Genomic DNA, 21,377 nt, shown 5'->3' on the forward strand with positions numbered 1-21,377 from the left:
GGCAGAGGACGAAACACCTTGCGGCAGCAGGAGGTGGGTCACTGTCTTCCCACCCTGACGACACTGCCAAGTTGGAGGAGGGCGGTCCCCGCTCCTCTGCAGACTCCGGCAGCGAGTGGCACCCAGCCAGCGTGGTCCCACTGTGCCGAGTCACAGGCAGCACCCCTCCCTTCCTCCACCTCCTGGCAGCGGGAGTTGGGGGTCACAAGGGCTTGTGAATCACAGCAACACCTAAGATGAAAGGGGGAGAAAGTTACCATCTTAGCTTCTCCAAACTTATTCAGAGTCACAAGGAGTTCATGACCCACAACATCCCAATCCATAGCCAAGGGACATGGGCACGATTTGTACCCAAATACTGAAGGGCCTGTGGACTCAGGCTGCCAGCAGCTGGCTGTTTCCCGCTCTAACAGCCAAGTCTCCACAAGATGTTTAAACACAGAGCACAGTCCCTCAACACCACAGGTGAGTGATCTCACCCCGCATCATCACACCGACTCACATCGTATTGTAGTGACTCCCCTTCCCAACCCCAGCACTCACTGTAATGACACTCAGCACCCGCACTGGAAACCTCACAGCTCTAGATCTGTATCACTTTAAGAGAAGTGATGAGTGATACATGTCTCCTTTTAGAAGACACTGAAATGAAGTAGAAAGAACGATCGACTGACTTCATGGTAGCAAGAACAACTGAATCCCCATCCTAGCTCTGCCACCAGTCAAACTGCATTGTGGCTTCAGGCAAGTCCATGTACCTCTTCAGGCTCCATTCCCATATATTCAATGCCATCTAACTGAAAGACCCCTCCAATGCTAAATTCTATACTTGGATAAACATTCTAGACATGTCTGTATGTGTTACTGTTTTGGCCAGGTTGAACCATACTCAACAGCTAACTTATGAGCCTAAAATCTTGCTTGTAAGGGGTTACAGTTATGCAGCAGATACTATAGGCTGATTCATCCAACATCCCTTCCACTTGCTGTCCTCTGCTATAGAGACCAGCAAGTTATGAGCTCAGCTTCCCAGACTACCTTGCAGCTGGAGGTGCTATGTGACCCAATCCTGGCCCATGAGATTGTAACTACAAGCCTGCCAGCGCTGCAACTTTGGTTTTCGTCCTCGTCCTGCCTGGAAGAAGCTCACGCAAGGTGCAAGGGGCAGCAGCAGCAGCTATTCATAAAGCTGGCAGAACAGAAAACACAAGAGAAACCTGATTCTTCCATGACACTCCAGGCCAGCCCTGGACTCCTTTCTGCCTGGGACAAACACATACATACAAAGAAAGATACTTCCTTATCTAAGCAAGCATCTGTCAGTTTTTCTGGTACCTGCAGCTGAACCAAATTCTAACTTATAGTTAAGGTGTAACTAGGAGCCTTATTTTAACATATTACCACCACTATCAAATCTTCTGGTTGAAAATGAGATTGAGAGAACGTTGCTAAAAGAAAGCCCAGGACACCCCAATGGTGACATTCTGCTAAGACATGCATTTCATGTTAATTCCTGGATAAAGCCACAGACATAAAAGATTAGAAGTGGGGAGAACCCAAGTCCTCAGACCCAGATGTGTGCTGCCTGACCTTGAGAACATCTTGCCTACACCTGAGGCTCCTCTTTCTCAAGGGAGCATGTCTTTAAAAAGCAGGCTCCTGTATTGCTTCTTATATAAACTTTCTCTTCTGATTCTAAAAATAAAATATTCTCATTATGGAAATTTTGGAAAACACAGAAGAACACCAAGAAAAAGAACTTTCATCCCTACATACAAAGAGAATCACCGTCAGCTTTTTTGGAATATTTCCTGGCTTACTAATAATAACCACAATCATTGACTGAGTGGTTTCTACCTGCCAGGCAGGCACTGTGCTAAATGCTTTCCACGTATTATCACGTTTCATTCTCACAACAGCCCTAAGAGGCTTGATATGATTTTATTCTCATTTTACAAATGAGAAAACAGAGGTTCAGTCAGACTGACTACCTTGCCCAGAGTTCCAGGGCTAGTGGCAGAGCTGGGACTCAAATTCAGATGTGACTCCAGTATCCATTCCTGTAAGCAGGAGCTACTCTAATCCCCATGACCCAGGACTGCTCGACTGAGCTCACGCGGTACATACATTTTGCATCATCCTTTTCTCAACCAGTCTGTCACAAACATCTTCTCATATTAAAAACACGCCCACTGTATAAACATTCCACAACTTATTTAGCTATTTCCCTCATGTCAGACATTAAGTAATTCTCAGTTTTTTGCTCCAATAAATAACTTTGTCCATAAATCTTTGCATTTTAGGCCATATCCATAGATTCTAAGAAAAGAGATTCACTCAGTCAATGGGTTCGAACACAAATCGCACCTCTGCTCATCTCCTTCCCACCTACTTATGGGGTGGGCAAACAGTAAAGAAATGGACATGAAATATTCAGCACTTACACAAAATTCTAACGACTCACACCTGCACCTTCCCCTCTCATTAAGGCTCATGCGGAGGCAAGGTGGGATCGCTCACTGGCCTCACTGCCTCATACAGGAAAATGCCCTGTACTTTCCACTTCAGCTTTGGAGAGAAAATGACAGTGTTGGTTTTTAATAATTAACCATGAGAACAGAATCACTCTAGGGCCAAAATGCCTCTAAAATCTTTTCTATTTAATTGAGAAAAATCCTAAATGAGAAAAAAATTTTAAATAAGTTCATTAATTGAAGCCTTGGGCAGAATGCGATACAAACCCCTTTGAGCCTGCATGGCATAATCTTCCTTTGCACTGAAATCCAAACAAGATGGAAAATGGAATAAGAATACCATTGGAGTTATGATGGAGATTATACATGATAATGGTCATAAATACTTAGGATGATGCCTGGCACATGGTCCATATGCTCAATAAATAAACGTTAGCTCTAATTCTTCCAGTTTCTGGAGAACCAAATACAAGGAGCTGAGCTCTTGGGTTGGCCAAAGAGTTCCTTCAGTTTCTAAGTATAAATAAAAGACACATTTTTCATTTTTACCAAGAACTTTATTGAACAACGTATTCACCGTTTTCTTCCACTACCTTCTGACATTTTTCAGGCAACCGCATAATTCCACCTTCCCAAAACCTTGTATCTTTTGAGCAAAGAACTGCTCCAGGTGCCTTTTACAGTCTTCCAGGGAATTGAATTTTTTTCCATTAAGAGAATTTTGTAAAGACCTAAATAAATGGAAATCCGAAGGTGCAATGTCTGGTGAATATAGCGGATGAATCAGAGCTTCCCAGCCAAGCTGTAACAGTTTTTACTTGGTCACCGAAGAAACATGCGGTCTTGCGCTATCCTGATGGAAGATTATGCATTTTGTGTTGACTAATTTCAGATGCTTTTCATCGAGTGCCGCTTTCAGTTGGTCTAATTGGGAGCAGTACTTGTTAGAATTAACTGTTTGGTTTTCCAGAAAGAGCTCATAATAGAGGACTCCCTTCCAATCCCACCATATACACAACATCACCTTCTTTGGATGAAGACCGGCCTTTGGTGTGGTTGGTGGTATTCATTTCGCTTGCCCCACGATCTCTTCCGTTCCACATTATTGTAAGTATCCACTTTTCATCGCCCATCACTATTTGTTTTAAAAACAGAATGTTTTCATTATGTTTAAGTAGAGAATCGCAGGCGGAAATACGGTCAAGAAGGGGGTTTTTTTCCGCTTAATTTATGTGGAGCCCAAACATCAAAGCGATTTACATAACCAAGCTGGTGCAAATGATTTTCAGCGCTTCATTTGGGTATTTTGAGTATGTCAGCTATCTCCCACGTGGTATAACGTCGCTTGTTCTCAGTTAATGTCTCGATTTGATTGCTATCAGCTTCAACTCATCTATCCGGCCATGGAGCCTCATCCAGCGAGAAATCTCCAGCACGAAACTTCGCAAACCACTTTTGACACGTTCGATCAGTCACAGCACCTTCTCCATACACTGCACACATCTTTTTTTGCATTTCAGTTGTGTTTTTACCTTTCTTGAAATAATAAAGCATAAGATGCCAAAAATGTTGCTTTTTTTCTTCCATCAATATTATAAAACGGCTACACAAAAATTCACCAGTTTTGATAAGTTTTTTTAAAACTACACGCTGATATGACAGCTGTCACAATACAATCTAACAAAATTGCTTCAAATGATATTAAAGACAACTAACTGCTACTAGAGCCATCTTATGGAAAAAAATGAACAAACTTTTTGGCCAAACCAATACCTCATAGATATCTATGTTTGCCTGTCTCCCTATAGACCCTCAACCTCAGCCCCACTGACTCTGATCCTGTCCCCCACACCTCATCAAAAACATCACACACCCCACCAGGAATAAGCCTCTATAGCCGCCTCATTCCTCCTTCTTCCCTCCAGCCTCTTGCTTAGAGTGTTTTTTCCCCCAACCCTGAGCTAGAGTAGCACAAAAGGCATGGGCTTGGGACTCAGACCTGGGTTTCAATTCTGACCCTGACATTTTTTTAGCCACATGGTCTTGGGCAGATTACTTAAACATTCCAAACCTCCATTTCATCATCTATAAAATGGAATGGAGTCTCATTCAACCAGAGGGTTGTTGAAAAGATAAGAGTGTGTCTTATCTTTTCACTGTACCCAACAGACTGCTTTGTGGCCCAGGGAGGATCCTCTATGACTGTGACCCACCCTCAAAATTTAATCAGGCTCCACCTCTTCCAGGAAGTGTTCCCAGACATGTCATGTCCTATCCTAAAGCCTGTGCAGTACATTTCATTTAGAACTTACATGTACCTCATCTTGTATTTCCTATTTTTGTAGGTAGGTCTTATCTTTCCAATTTAATTTCTGGAAAGCAAGAACTGTATCTTATTCCACCTAGGGGCCCAGCACAAAACAAATCAGGAAGGGCAATGAAATTCTAAAACCTCTTATGACAATTCAGATCAGTCAGAAGTGGCTCCCTGGAACAGTGTCAAGAAGAATTCTGTGGCTACATTCAGCTTCGCTGGGGAAACGAGTGCTAATTATGGGTATCTGTCGTGGGCGCAGAATAAAGGAGTGGTGACATGTGACAATCATCTGCCATGCCTGAAGGAGGCACTCAGCCCCAAGTTAAGCAAGCTAACCTAGCCCCCACCTGCCCCACCCGACCTGGGCCCCCGGGATGGGGGTGGAGCACACTGACCTGCGTAGCTCCGCCCTGTGCTCATGTTGCTTGGCAGCAGCGTCCACTTGTCAGCGACAGGATTGTAGTACTCCACCGAAGCCAGGTTACAGGATCCATCATCCCCTCCAACCACATACAGGAGCCCATTCACTGCACAGACCCCTGGGAATCAAACAGAGGCCAGAGAAGGCATGACAGCAGGAGCAGCAAGGGGACGGACCAGAGACAAGTCTGGATTGCCCTGGAGGCGCTCTTTCTCCTCTTCCTGCTAGAATAACAGACAGCTGGCTCCTAGGGTTTAAGTTTGCTCAACGGAGGAACACACAACAGCCACTGGGATCTGAGGATCCCCCTTCCTAACAAGGTCATGTCTCTCACGACGACGTAGCCCCACAGATGTTCCCTGCCCTTGACCCTATAAATAGGCAGAGCACTGTAGGTACAGACCCTATTCTACTGCAGCACTGCCCACTGGTGCATGCAGGCCTCCCACGCCCAGTCTGAGCTACGTGTGGAAGGAGACAACTCAGGGGATTTCACGTACACTACTCTGCTTGTTAGCTGTTCCCTGATAAACCATTTTATCCACACTGTGGGGCACTAATGGTTGTGTCTGTGATCCCTTTACACGACTGGGGTCTGAATCCAGATACAGGTCCCAGGGAAAAGGCTTCCTACCCACCCTGATCTCAGAGTGAGCTGGTTTGGAGGCACGGTCTCATGTAGCAGGGACTCAGGAGTAGGAAAATGTAAGTATTGCTCATCAAGATTTAAAAGGCTGTGGTCCAATATACCGTGTATTTTTTCAAAATTAGACTCAGGGATTAACAATGCTCAAAAAGTAGTAATTATCAGTGTTGGTGAACATACTCTCAAATACTGGTGAGTATAAAATGCATCACCTTCCTGGGTGGTGTCAGAAGTACATATACTCCCTCTCATTCAAAAGTTTCACTTCTGGCCTTGTATTCTAAAGAAATGATTTTAAATGTGTGCATTAATTAGCTATAAAGATTATTTATAATAACCAAAGCATTACTTAGAGAAAAGATGGAAATGACCTAAAAGTCCAATAGTAGCTTGGTTATTTAAATTATGTTATAGCCATTTAGAATAATATTATGTAAATATGTTTAGTGTTATAATAAGATATTCATAAAAGATTGTAAAGTAGATTAAAAAGGCAGGTTATAAACCAGTATTACAGTATGATTCCATTTTTGTTATAAAAAAATAGAAATATCTATATGTGAATGTGTGTATACACATGCATTTACATCTAAACCTAATTCTTGAATTAGCTGCTTGAAGGTTCTATAATTCCTCACTCGTGTGGCTCAAGGCCAAATGCCAGGTTATATCACAGCAGGCTTAGACAATGAGCAAATTAATAAACTCCCCTCTTTTTCTTGTTTATGCTTTCCACAAGTCAGCTGCAGATGGGTTTAGCAAGCAGGTAATTTGAGTATAAAGGAAATAAGTCTGCCTGAAAGTCACCTGCTTGTATTTCCAGCCTGGGAAATTGAGCTAAGCCAACACTATGATAGAGTAAGAAGGCATAAAGCAAGATATACCAACATAGGACACAACCCATAGGGCAAAGTTCTAAAAGGAAATGGTTTAATACGGGTGTCAGGCTCCAGGCATAAAAAACCTAAACACTCTAAGGAAAATCATTCCTACAGGAAGGAAAAGGGGAAGGGAAGGGAAGGGAAGGAGAGACAGAAAATACAAAGAAGGGAATAAGGAAAGTGGTCCTACTGGAGAATGGATCACGAATCCTTTCATGGATACCCCTGAAAGGAGGGAAGTTGGTTTCTGGTGGGAGGTGAGAGGTTCTCATAGCCAGACACTGGCAAAGAAAAGATAGAACCAAGTGTGATTGTCTGACACTGTCCACACAGCCCTATGCTTAGCTACCCAACAAAGCCACCGGGCTGGGGGCACAGATGGCAACCAGAGGCCCTTCTGGGTCTGTGTCCATCTATGTGCAGTGAAAGTCATCATCCTTCACTGGGAGGGAAGGAACCCTCTGCATCTAAGAGGGGGACCTGTGAGGCGCCCCGTGGCTAACTTTGTGGGTTCCAAGCTCTCCCCTGCCCAGCAAACGGACACTCCCTACTCAGGGTAGAAGCTCAGCCCCAGGCCCTGGGAGCCTCTCCCCTCTGCCTCTCTTTTAGAGCTAGTGTTTGCAGGGAGAAAACACCCACAACCTCCCCCGGAAGGAGAGAAGGAGGGAGCACTCATATTACCTGCATTGCGCCGGCACATGTTCATGTCTGCCACCTGCTTCCAGGTGTTTGTTCCAGGATCGTAAACCTCGACACTCTTCCTCACCAAGGGCCCGTCGTGCCCACCTGTGGCATACAGCTGTCCACTGAGGACCCCAACCCCTGAAAGGCAGAGCACAGAGTCCCAGCCTCAGGCTGGCTGCAGCGACCAGAAACCAGGAGGCCTGGAGTCCAGTCTTGGGCAGCCATCACTGGCAGGGTGACAGGGGGAGTGCTGTTTTGTCTCCCTGGAACTCAGGGTCCTCGTCTATAAAACAAATATAATGACACCTACCTGCCTCATAAAATCAACTTGAAAACTGCCAAATATAAAGCAAATATAACCTCATTTCTATTCAGACACATAAAAATAAATATTATATATATAATATATATAGGTGTGTGTTTGTGTGTGCGTGTAGTAAAAAGAGTTGAAATGGAAACTGCACAGCAGGTGTGCTGAGATCATTATTGCTGAGGCCTCCCTGTTTGTCTTGAAGCAGAAGCTGTTCTTTCTGCCCCCCTCTCCTCCTTAGATGGCAGAGGGGCACTGAATCACTCACGACGGTGGTAAGCCTGAGCTGAGGGCCAGGACTGCATCATTTACAGGTTTTACCATAACCTTTTAACATCCTCTAATACAAGTCAAGGAAATAAAATCCAGAAAGCCCGAGTGCCTAAAAAGAGCAGCTGATGTGGTGGCCGGGACACCTGGGTTCTGGACCTGTGTCTCTAACCTGCCCGCCAGGTGGTGCTTCCCCTTCGGGGCCTCAGTATTCCAATTGCATAGTGAGGGGGCTGGACTAGATCGGTAGTTCCAGTGGACCACAGACTACTCCACTGCGTGGACAGCTCAGTTAGCTGGGGAATTTTTGAAAACACAGATTCCACAACCTCACTCCCAGAGACACTGGTCAGGAATCAGAAAAGGTACCTCAGGTGATTGGAATGTGCAGCCAGGTTTCAGACCCAAGGACTAGATTTCCAGAATATAAACTTCATATGGACAAGAGCCATGTTTGTCTTATCATGACCGTTTCCCTGTGCGTGACGGTACGTAGTAGGTTCTCAACAAATACTGTCTGAATGCCAAGATGTGTAAAATCCCACCAGCAATTATGCAGGTGTGCAAATGGCTCCTCGCAGTTGCCCTAAACTAACAGCAGATGGTGGTGGTGTATCGACAGTGGCTATCTTACGGACTTGAGTTAAATAAAATTCAGTGTGTTCCCAAAAGCTGCCTCACCTTCCTCACCTCCATGTGCAGGAGGAACTAGCACATGCTGGGACCCAGAAATGGTCTCTTTTCCTCACAGCCATCTGCTAGCACTGCCCACACCCTGCTGAGGAAGCAAGCAGCCTTCCAGGCATTCAGGGGCACCAGTGCCCTTCTGCAGCCTCCTCTGCCAGTGCTCACACAGAGCTTTCCTGGACCTAGAGCCACAGGGGCCCCTGCTGCCAGGGCCTCTGGGTCTTTAGCCACCAAAGAACACCTACCAGGACGAGTATGTGGGCTCCCAACTCCAGATGTGAGGCTTCTCCAAATCTTAGGGATGTGAAGCACTAAAGAAAGGCTGCCCTGGGAGCCTGAGGCCAGAGCACTGAGAGTGACCTGAGGAAAGAACCCACCTCAGGGAGAGATACCACCTCTTAAATCAAGGGCACCGTGCCTCAGTGACCTCAGTGAGCAGCCCCAGTGATCTCCACTCAGCAATAACCCCTGGGCAGCCTGACAGAGACAGAGCAGCAAGGCCTCCAAAGGCAGCTCCGTCCACAAGATGAGCCTGAACTTTCTAAGGTGGGTCTGTGTTCGTGGCTCTGTCCGGAGCTGGCCCTCCACACTTTCTGCTTGAGGCACTCCTAGAAACAGCCACAGACCTCAGTGTGCTGCTCCACTCCCGCTGAGCTGTCCCTGCCTCCTTGGGCTTTGAACACTTTCTTGCACACCTCAAGTCACACACAGGATTTCCAGGAAATACAAAGAAGACTCTACCAGTACCGTAAACCAAAACTACTAAAAGAGCCCTATGATGGCAGGAGAACCAGAGCATCTGTGAATTGAACTGGGCCCTAGGAAACACCTATTGCAGCCCACTCATTTCACATCTGAGGAATCAGAGGCCAAGACCACAGGGACATTCGAGCAGACCCAGAACCAAGATCCAGCCATCCTGACTTCCATGCATTTGCTGCACGTTCAGGAAAGGCCAACCTGTCGGGATCAGCAGAGACGAGCTCCCTAAAAATAGCCTTCCAAACACAAATGTTTCTTAAATGGAATCATACAGCATTTTCTTTTCTAACCAGTGGGCATACAGTGGTTCTTGAAAAATATTAAAATAGCATAATCTTTAAGGAATACTAAGGAAGTGGTCATGTGTTTGGTTGTATAAAATGAGATCACAACTCAATCTTCAAAAATACAAAAAGGAAGATAAAGTAATAACATGGTGGGGAAAAGCTCCCAGTTGTGGCTTCCCTTCCCAGAAGTCACATGGCCTTCCTGCCAGCCAGGCTGGTCATCAGTCACCACTCCCACAGGAACCGGGAGCAGAGAGCCAGTGCCCGGCCTCCAGCGCCTCCATCTGCCCTCCCAGACCCTTTCCTCTGGGCTCCTAGATGATGGGGCAGACAAAGCAGGGAAGAAGGGGCTGTTGCTCCACTTCCTGGAAAATCCCAAAGGACCACACAGCTCCTGGTCTTCCCACAGGAGGCGGAAGTGGGCCCCATGGGGGGATTTATTCTCCTCCCAGGCGGGGGAGGGGGCTGAAGTGAAGAAAAGTTGGGGGGAGACATAAGCTTATCTGCAGATATTAACACTAATAGCTTGGCTTTCAGCCGCCAAGACCGAGACAGGCAAGTTTAGCTTTTCCAAGGAGACTGGGACAGCCATGCTTGTCACACTGCTTCATGAGGATGAGACTCTGATAGTCTGGGGTCCAAAAAAACCTAACTTCAAAATGCAGCAAGCCTGAGTAGGAATCCCAACTCTGCCAGTGACTAATGATACGACCTTGGGCTAATTACTCAACCCCTGGCTGACTTACTTTCTAAATCTGTTAAGTGGAGTTATATCTTGTCTACCTTGCAGGGCTGTGAAGAGGATTAAATAAAATGAGGCATAGAAAGTGCTTATTAGGACGGCACCTGGCACACAGCAAAGCTTCACTTTTCAAGAGATGCAGACACCTCCAAAGAAATGGAAGAGATGACGATGAAGGGAATATGGTCTCATCTGTCCTCTACCAAAGGGATCCCCCCGAGAAGGGTTAACTCCTAAGTGCTTGTGTCAGCTGCAAAGATGCAGGTGGGATTATATACACTGACAGGAGAGAAGAGGGAGGGAAAATAAGGTAGAATGTTCAACTCTTGGCCTCCAGACCCACCTGTGAGATCAGACACAGCCTGCCCCCTGACCTTCCCCCTCCCGCACCGTACCTGCGCCGCTGCGACGAGTGCTCATGTCTGCCACGTATGTCCACTCATTGGTCGCTGGGTTGTACTGCTCCACGGTGCTCAGGCACTGGCGGGAAGCCCCATCATAACCCCCAACGGCATATAGCTTCCCTGGAACAGACAACATGGCTGAGGGTGGTGCTTCAGACTCGCACAGAACTGGAGCGTGGCGGAAACTCCACTTGTAACCCACTGGGGCACCCTCACCTCCATCAGGGTTCAGGACCCCCTCCCCCAGGAAGACCACGACTCCCTCCCCAACCAGGGTAAGCATGCTTCACGACTCTGTCTCCTACTTCCTCTTAAGCCCTGAGTTCCTCCTCAAAGCAGTACCGACTGAACCTCTTTCTCAAAAAGCACCCCAAACACCCAGTGCAAAGCGATGGCCTGCTGTCACTGGGGCTCAACATATTCTTCCTGGTCAACTCATTAGATCTTCTCCAGAACAAGGCACCGGAGAGATGGAAAGCTTGAGGGCCCCAGGTGCAGCCAGGCAGGCAGACTTTCTGGGTAAAGGCTCACAATAGCAGACCGAACAAATAAGGAAAAATATTCTCCAACAAGAACCCAAACATTGTCTCCTCCATGTTTTGTACTCTGTCCACAACCCGGGCAGGCAGAACGTGTGAATGGAGTGCTCTGTGTGCACTGTGGGATGGGTTGGCTGGAATTTATCTGCAGACCCCCTTGCAATCTCTGAGCCATGCACAAGACCCCTGAAGCACCATCACCTATTTTAAAAAGAAAATACCATAAACGGCTATCAAAGAGCAACAGTTTGTTCTGAGGATGGTGGTGAGGTTGGGCAAGGGGGCAGGAAATTGGTATTTGAATGATCTCAGAGAGAGATTCAAACATCTGGGTTTAACATGTAGTCTTGGAATACGGTGGGAAGGTCTCGTGTGTGTGTGTGGTATGTATGTGTGTGTGTGTGTGTGTGTGTGTGTGTGTGTGTGTGTGTGTGTCCTACCTCACCTGGGGTCTCAGTCCTATGGGGGACCCTGGAATTATAATAAGGATCTTAAACACTAGCTACAGACTAAATAAACACTGCCAGATGCAAATCTACTTAACAGGGTTACTCAATCAAAAGATTTTTTTGGTCACTATGTGCTTTCTTAATGGAGAGGTACCAAGAGTACAACCAGTATGTGAAAAATCTACAATCATTTTAAGTTAGAAAGAGATTCTCAGGCTCAGAGCTATGTTGTACTATCAGGACGTTTGCTGCATCAGATGTAAAATTATTTCTTCTTCTATCATTGAGCCTGGGTTTGTGTTCTGCCCCAACAGCCCTCTCAACCAGCTCTTCTAGAAGAAAGGGACACCTCCTCCTGACTCTGCCCTCGCCTAAGCCGGAGGGCAAAATCCTGACTCAGAGCTCCCCCAGGACCCAGGCTACTCTCGTGGTGTGTGCTGGCTCAGAGGTAACCACCTGCCCAGCCAGCTGTCCATCACTAGGGAGGAGACAGGCCTGGGGTGTGGAGGAAAAGAGAAGCTCCTGAGGGCAACCCCAGTCTCTGTAACACACGGCCTCTGCTCTGCGGGGAGCTTCTGCCTAATCTCCCAGCCTCACTGTCCCTCTTCCTGCGTAGAGATTCTTCAAGGCAGCCAGTAGCAGATGATCCTTTCTTTCTTTTTTCCCCAGTGTTATTTAGGCTATGCAGCCATGGTAAGGAGACGATGAGAGGGAGGTGGGTTCTGTGCAGACAGCGTGGGGAGCTGTATCTTCAGGGCCACGGGGAAGGAGCGTCCACTTAAGATCCTCCCTGGACATTCTCACCAAAGCTGTCCATTGGACTCTGCCGCCCCAGGGTGACTCTCAGCTGAAAGAGCTTCAGATTCGGGTTGGACAAGATCAATAAATCCCCAGTCTGTCCTCGGGGTCAACAGGGCATGCTACCACACAGCGCTTCTGCCACACAGAACATGCTCGCAGAAGGCTCTGTCAAGGGGAGTATTTCAAATGAGTACCAGGAAGGTATCTCCTCTAACCCCCATCAACCATTCCAACTCTGCGGCAGCTGAAAAAATACCCACTCAATGTCTCTCCTTTCAGGGATACGCTATTTTTAACCCCAACTCTATTGTTTGATATTCCTGGCTAAGGAAAAAGGGGGGAAATGGGAAGGTGGCTAGACAAAGCACTTGCATTTGGCAGACAAATCAACTTCTGTTCCAACGGGAGGATGAGATCGCAAGAAACAATTTTATCTCGGTAGGACAAAAATCCTTGCACTCACTAAGATGACTCATTCAGTATGTTAGAACAATATACTTTTAAATTAAAATTTAAACTACATAATACTGGTATGGACCAAGAAATGCAGCAAGAGAAAAGAATCCTTATATTAATGTCTAACTCACCGCACCTTACACTCTCCCCGAAGCATGTGTATGTGTTGTGTGTGCACGTGTCATAGAAAATGCCTGTGTACACACATAGAAAATGTGTGAATGCACAGATTTCCAGCTAAGTTCCCACTTCAGGACAGGCTAATGAATCAGTGTTGTCCTGCAAAGTATAGCGTTTTAGTCCAAATAATACTCTATGCTTTAATACGTTGAATTCATACATATTTCTAAAATGTCTCTCTACTAGCATTTGCTAATGGTCTGAGTTGGGAGTTAGAAGACCTGGGTTCAAGGAGTGGCTGTGCTATTTACTAGCACGGGGCACATTGATTACCCCCTCTGGGACCAGCTTCCCCTTCTGGAGAACAGAGAAAAGCTAAGTCCTGCCCATCTCCTTCAGGAGAGTTTTAGGAACAAAATGAGAAATTGGAGATGAAAACCGTTTAAAAACTACAGTGCACTGTCTAAACAGGCCCCAGACCTCACCATTCGCTGTCTCACCGCACACACCTTTCCTGACTAGAGCAGGACCCACCAACCTGCCTTGCAGTGACTAATCAGAACTGGGGAAAGGTGCCCACCTCACTCAGGGCTCTGTTAATAATGCTTAACATGTGAACATGAGGACAAAATTAAACAAACAATTGACTCTCACCCCCTCCACATTATACTCCTGGGTTATATCTTGACTCTGGATTCCCCAACTCGTAATAGAGACAAGTGGCCAAAGCAACAGGCCAGCATCTCCCCTCTAGGCTCCTCCCACGCCCCCCAACCCAGCTCACCCACTTTCTAGCCTTGGGCCAGTAGCTTCACCTTTCTGAGTCTCAATTCTTCTCATCCGCTCATCAGGATACTAGTACCAGGCTCAGCAGTAACGGGAGGAATAGAGTCAGGACACCAGGAGAAGGCCCAGGGGCCAGGGCAGGAACAGGCCACCACCCACTCCCGCTCCTTACCCTCTACGACACCCACACCCACACTGCTCCGCCGCGTGTTCATTGGGGCCACGAAGAACCACTCGTTGGTCTTGTAGCTATAGGCTTCCACTGACGCCAGGCCTGGGAGACAAGAGACTCATGAGGTTTCTATGGTGCCAGGCCTCACCCTGCTGTGTGAACAGTGAGGATGGGGGAACAGTGCAGACCTGGGGGCTGGAAACCTGGGTGTATGACTCAGCACTACCTCTGCCTCACTGTGCAGCCCGTGGCACCTCCCTAAACATTTGCACTGTGTCTGCCTGAGGGGACCACTAAGACCTGACCTAGAGGATGGGCTGTGAGAGGCCCAGGGGTATAACGTAAACCATAAAACCGACAGAATGGAATAAATACCTGAGGTTGCCTCGCTGAACACCTATTCTATCCCTCTTTTCCCTTGTCTTCCTCTATTTTAGAGGCTGGAAAGCTGAAAACTTGCCTTTCCAGAATCCCTTGGAGCTGTGGGTGACCAAGTCAATGCAATCTAAGCAGGATTTCTGAAACAGCCTTTGCTTTTCTGATAAGCCCCCACCCCCCTTCCTGCTTCTTGCTACCTGGAACACAAATGTGTTGGCTGGATATAACAGCCACCTTGTGACCATGAGGATAAGTCCAAAAGACTCTTCAGGAACTTGGCCCCAGTATCCTTGAGCAACTGGACGAAGGTGGCAACTGCCAACCTCTGAATTTCTTGTTTCACGAACAAAGCAAAAGCTCTCATTTGTTTAAGCCACAGTTTAATCAGGTTTTCTACTAGCAGCCAAAAGCAATGCCTAAAAGAAACAATGCCCCACTATCCTTTGTTCTCTTTATTCCCAGTTCCCACTCACTAGAAGCAGCCTCTGGAGGAGCTACAGATCTTGGAATTAATGAAACAGGCAAAGAGAAGGCTGAAAAAGGTTACCAATTGGTGAAGACACAAATGAAATTTCAGAGAGGTAAAATATGTTGTTTTTCACGTCACTGGGGGCCAAAAGATATCATTTTAGTTTAACAGAGTTGCTGTCAACAGAGATATCCACCTGGAGAAAATCTCTCCAAGTCCATGTCCACTAGTAGTTTCTGATTCTCACTTTGGAGCTAGATGAAAGCCAGGAGCAAGGGGACGCTTCTGCAGTGGCACAACCTTGCACAGCTTTGGTGGGGCAGTAGAAAGGGCAGTGGGCAAAGACTGTGTGACCTGAGCCACGTCTCTTCCCATAGCTGAACCTTAGCTCCCTCATCTATTCAGAGGGGGGTTCAGACCACAGTTCTGAGACACCATCCAGCTGAGCTTGCTCTAAGTCTCATCTCCAGAATAAATGGGTTAACAGACACTGGAAAGCAGAAAAGGGACTCTTCTGAGGGTGTGGTCCTTCCTAGAGCCCTAGAAATGACAGCACGTGGGCAGTTACATATTCTGTGTGTAGGAAGGTGTGCCTCTGACACGCAAGCTGGGAGAGGAGAAAGGATGGGTATGTTATTGGGGCAGTAGCTACAGAGGGACCAGCGGTTGGCCCAAGAAATGGCTGACCAAACCAGGGTTGCATGGAAGGTGTGTCCTAGGCTGGATGGGGACTGAGTCCGGGACCTACCAGTACTGCCATCAAAGCCCCCGACGGCGTAGAGCAGGTCGTTGAGCACAGCTGCTCCCAGCGTGCTCCGGCGCTCCTGCATGCTGGCGATGGACGTCCACTGGTCCTTCACCCCATCATACACATCCACTGTCCGCACACGCAGTGAACCATTGAACCCGCCCACGGCGTACACGTGGCCAGCCATGAACACCACACCTGAGGCACAGGAAACCAAGGCATCAAGGTCATCTCAGACGGCTGATGACTCACGTTAATGAGTGATAATGGGGGAACGAGGCAGGCATGTAAATAATTCACCACAGAAGGTGATCTCCAACTTTAGATATTTGGAAGTCACTATGGGACTCACTGGATTTCTTCTCACATTTGCATTTCTAGTTTTGTTTGATTCAAGCAAGTACTTGGATTAGCCTGAAGTCCCTAAGCACATGAGAACTGACCCCAGAAGGTGCAGCTAGAAACTGTGCAGGTGGGGAAGGGAAAGGAAGGGAGTGTGGAATGCACAGATGTTTTTGGAAACAAGGAGCAGGACTGTGGCACCCAGTAGAGACCTGCGGTGGCGGCAGGGGTGGGGCGGAGTGGAGGAGCGGGAGGCAGTGCGGCTCACCTGCTCTGCATCTCCTGGAGGGGAGCTCAGCAATCTGATCCCACCGGTCCTCCTCAAAATCATAGCACTCCACACTGCGGATGGCCTTGGGTGCCTGGCCGCCAACCACGATCATGACCTCCAGAAAGACAAGTGGACATTAGCTGGGTCTCCCCAACATCCAGATTCATGGGTCATCAATCCCTGTTATGTCCACATGCTCACTGCCCAGGGCCCGTGGATGATCTGAGATGCCAGTTTACAGAGCTACATACATGAAGGTGCTGCCCCTAATCACCAACAGGTCTGAACATTCAAGAAAAGTCTAACGAGCATCTTCCCACAGAAACACAACCATAAAGTCTACGCTTCCCAAGTGCCCCTGCTCAGGGCTGTGTTGGGGGTATAGCCACTTGGGGTATCTTCTGCAATCTGAGTGTCCTTAAGCATTGGGGGCCAGGGGACTAAATTTTAAATCAAAATAAAATATTCCCATATATATATATATGAATATATTTTGGAATAGAGTACAGAATTTGGATGCATTTTTAAGATAAAATTTATTCAAAAATATTTCTGAATGCATAGATTATAGGGAGCACTTATTCACGGCAGTATGGGAAAAAATTTGTAAAACATCGCTTTGTGGTGGTCACCACAAAAATGCATGTAACTGATGATGTTCTGAAAAAACAGTGCTATAGTATTATTTCCACAAGTAAGGTAGTAGCTACCACTGCCAGTCATCTTGTGAAGTATGTTGTCATTTGTTTGTCACCACAACTCTGCAAGGTAGATATTATCGTCCACATTGACAGGTCAGGAAAGTAAAGCTCAGAGAACATAGGTAAATTGCCCAAGGTCACACAGCTAAGAGCAGCAGAAGAGAGACTGAGAGCCAAGTGCACCTAACACAGGCGTGAGTGCAGCCCCACCTCTCTCCTGCTCCAGAGACAGGGTCTATGCCAGGACAGCTCACTACACCGTGTTTTTCAAACTGCAGGTCACATTTCATTGGTGGGTCACTAGATCAATTTAACGGGTTTCAATCAGCATACTTTTTAATAGTACAGCACAGAAAATATAGTAAGGATGTTATTTCATGAAATATTTGTTCTGGTTATACACACATGTATGTATCTCCTAGAGAGCAATTTAAACATATTTCTTAGCGTAGGATGTAGTATTTAAAAAAACAATGAAAGCCACTGTTCTGGCTGCAGCAACAGAACTTCAGCAGTTCACTGTGGTATCCCCATTGCTGTGACTTTTGTCACGTGTGATTAATAAATAAAAATTAAAGCACCAAAGTTAACAACAGTTTACATATGTCAGTAAGTCTACAAATTCATGGCTGTCCCCACAATGACTTCACTCTCACTCACTCATTCCAAGTTACCTTCTTAAGTGGAGAGAAAGGGATAAAGTCACAGGCAGACAATCAACATAAGTCACAGGATCTTCTCATTATCTGTGGCTTGTCTTATTTACCACAATGGTTCTCAAACTTCAATATGCATCAGAATCCCCTTGAGGGCTTGTTGAGACACAAATTGCTGGGCCCTACCCCACAGAGTTTCTGATTTAGTAGGTCTGAAGCAGGACTGAAAATATGCATTTCTAACAAGTTCCCAGTTGATGCTGATGCTGCATTTCCAAGAGTCATACTTTGACAACCCCTGTTTTAACCCACAAACATAGAGATTTCCTGATGATGTGCCATCAGCCATTTCTGCCATTATAATTATCATAGTGATCTTTGCTTCCCTGCAAAGCATTTTGGGGGAGAAAAGTGATCATCAAAATCTGTGAGTGCAGCTGAACATTATCCACTATATAGGGAGACAGGTATAGGGCTGACAATCATTGCTCAAGATCAATTATTTATGACCCAAGATTCTAGATTCAGGCTTACCTACTGCCCATGGGGGTGGTCACTGGTCATCAGAGTTAGTCTATAGCGCTTCTGTGACCAAATGTAAGTGACCAATGTTCAAAAACTCAGAATTCCATTCTGACTTCTGGAACACGCCAAAGGAGCCCAGGACACATAGTCCAGACTTACAGCTGTTGGTGCCTCCATAAGTAAATGTTCTGCATTTGACTTTCCTCTGCTCAGAAGGTCTACTGCTCTGTGTCAAGAGCAGCCCTTTTCAGAGTGATGCAGAATTCTACATTCCTTCCCATCCGTAATTCTTTGCTTAGATAGGCATCCATGAACAGTTCAAGGGGGATGTTAATGAACACAGCCTCTTGGCAAACTTCAGACAATGCCCAACTTATTCCTCCAGGGCTGAATGACCCGCATTCATAAACATACCTAGAACTTGCACTGTCTTTCTGATTTTGAGTTGGTAAAGTTGAAATGAAGTCAAACCATTACAAGGATTTTCTTTGAAATCTGATTTTGGGGCTAACTGGGAATAAAACTAGTTTTTAGTTTTCTTTCTGCAGTGACATCAAGTACCCAACACCCTCTCCTTGAAACACTCTTCCCCCATCTGATCCCCCTGCCAACACCTGCTTATCCTTCAGGTCTCATTTTACAGGTCACTTCCTCCAAGAGGACCTCTCTGACCTCCAAAGCTGAGTTACAGGTCCTTCTCTGAGAGCACATATGCCCCGGGTTCTCCCACTAAAAGTGCCCCACGTTGTGCTGTAACTGTCCAGTAATCTTGTCTCCCTTCTAGACAGTGAGCCCTGCCAGTGCAGAAAAATGTACCTGCCTCAATCACCAAGATAACCCTAGGGCCCTAGGGTACCAGGTAAAAGTGATGACTCAAATATTTATTTGGAATAAAGAATAAACGAATAGTAAAGACCACATGCAAAGAGTTAAATGAAAAAATACACAGTTACAGGGCTTCCCTGGTGACACAGTGGTTAAAAATCTGCCTGCCAACGCAGGGGACTCGGGTTCAAGCCCTGGTCCAGGAAGATCCCACATGCCGTGAAGCAACTAAGCCCGTGAGCCACAACCACTGAGCCAGCGCTCTAGAGCCCATGAGCCACAACTACTGAACCCACGTGCCACAACTACTGAAGCCCGTGTGCCTAGAGCCCGTGCTCCGCAACAAGAGAAGCCACCGCAATGAGAAGCCTGCACACCTCAACGAAGAGTGGCCCCCACTCGCTGCAACTAGAGAAAGCCCGCATGCAGCAACAAAGACCCAACACAGCCAAAAATAAATAAATTAAATAAATAAATTTTTTTAATTAAAAAAAATACACAGTTAAATAAATTAAAAAAAAAAAAAACACAAGCTAGAATGTCTCTTTCTTGGGTTAAAACATGTTAGACACCAGATTACAATTCTGGGGACAGAATTTGAGGAAAACAAAACAAAAAGAGAAAGAGAGCTTTTCCCATCTTTTGACTCAACCACCAGAAGCCTGTTTATTCTTTGCATAAGCTCTCAAGACCTCTTCTATAAACAAAAAAGGCAAAGCTTCAGGGGACTTAACCATGTCCCAGAAACCATCTTCCGCCAGGGTAGGGAGATACATTCATACTGGAGAAAATCCAGAGCTCATCTCTGAGAATTTTCTTAGTAACACAGAGCGATATTATAGAAATGCAAAAAATTTAATGTTAAAGTAAAACCTGCATAGAAAGACAAAAAAGATACAGAACAAGGTTTTCAAAATAAACTTGCCTTTGAGCTTATAAAACCACTGGTGAGAGACGACTTTTAAAATTCCAAACTTGTACAATAATCTGGGAAGAGCAATTATGAGGTTTCATGGGGGTAGGACCATTGGTTTCTGAAAATGTGGAGGTAGCTCAAGGCAGAGGGAGGAGTAGGTATACTTTTCTCCTCTTGTAGACACGAGAAGTCCAATTTCTTTGGCAGGTCTTACAAAAAGCCATCATACAAGGAGCACTACGGTCATCACTGTGTAATTGTACAGCATAAAAAGAATAAATTTCCTATCTTGACTACTAACAGATGGTTGTTTCCATAGATACCTGATTTTAGCAACCAATTAGACAAAAGCTAGTATTCCCCAAAGTCTACATGTATTACATCTCTGAAACTGTAAACCTCCAGCTACTCAAGTCTCTTCTTGTCAGGGCAAGAAGAGACTTGAACCGTCTTTCTTGCAAGCCCACATTTGACACTTCCAGAAAAACTCAGGCCCAAAGACTTCAATGGGCATATTTCTTTCTTCCCCTGACATCCCTAAGTCCCACTTTACTAAAGATGTGTAATGTCTTTAATAGAAATTACTGAATCAAGTCAGCTTATTAAGTGATCACTATGTTTAACATTTATCCTTCAAGGTAGCCCTGAGTAAGAACTACCGGTGGTCTTATGGGAATCATAAAATAATAAAGAACTAGTTCCAGGCTAACAATTATGCTATAGACCAAATATAACCTCATCACACTCAAGGACAGCAATGTACTTGGGAGCCCTGCAGGGCACCCAGGGTCCTGACCCCAAGTCTCAGTCATCACTGTGTTAAAGGCTGCAGACCTCTTGGTGAGTGGAGAGTTCTGGGTGACACAACACTTGTGAGCCAGACTCGACTGCGCGGGACATGGCTACTGGACCACTCCCAAGGAAAACACTCTCATTTTAGAAAGTCAAATGGCCATTTACTTTAGGGATATTAGTGAGACCATGTAAAGACTACCTGATTCCTTGGGAAGGAAATTTCACTCCCATTATAACAAGATGGTTTTTAAAAAACATTTAACACGGTTTCTTTCACTTGGATGAGTCTGAACTCCGCCAGTGTGACTGTGTCAGTGCAGGCATGTTGGTCCCTCCTCACAACATGACAAGTGCTCTGTGTCTGAGAGCCATCAGGTAGCAGAGACTAGCCAGGGGAAGTGAACAGCGCAGAGCTTTCCAGCCCATTTGTGCATCAGGACCCTAACCCTAAGTCATTAGACTCTGCACTCAGGGGAGTGGAATGACCCAGGCTCTGCACACCTTGTTCATCAGGCAAGAGTAGAGTGTGTGTCCAAACGCTCT

At 46.2% G+C, this 21,377-nt stretch overlaps 1 protein-coding gene across 1 annotated transcript in view; it reads right to left on the reverse strand.

Annotated features, from left to right (window-relative positions):
* Positions 1-202: 202 nt before the first annotated feature.
* The window catches only part of KLHL3 (kelch like family member 3), a 110,541-nt gene continuing 89,366 nt past the window's right edge, over positions 203-21,377 (reverse strand). Inside the window, exons 9-15 of the mRNA XM_007461397.1 lie at positions 16,414-16,531; positions 15,804-16,001; positions 14,209-14,310; positions 10,877-11,005; positions 7,421-7,561; positions 5,187-5,330; positions 203-231 (exon numbers count right to left, since the gene is read on the reverse strand). Of these exons, the coding sequence (XP_007461459.1) occupies positions 203-231; positions 5,187-5,330; positions 7,421-7,561; positions 10,877-11,005; positions 14,209-14,310; positions 15,804-16,001; positions 16,414-16,531 (861 nt within the window). The remainder of the gene's footprint in view (positions 232-5,186; positions 5,331-7,420; positions 7,562-10,876; positions 11,006-14,208; positions 14,311-15,803; positions 16,002-16,413; positions 16,532-21,377) is intronic.

Source organism: Lipotes vexillifer, unplaced genomic scaffold (genome assembly GCF_000442215.2).
Source record: "Lipotes vexillifer unplaced genomic scaffold, Lipotes_vexillifer_v1.1 scaffold217, whole genome shotgun sequence".
NCBI classification, from domain to species: Eukaryota; Metazoa; Chordata; class Mammalia; order Artiodactyla; family Lipotidae; genus Lipotes; species Lipotes vexillifer.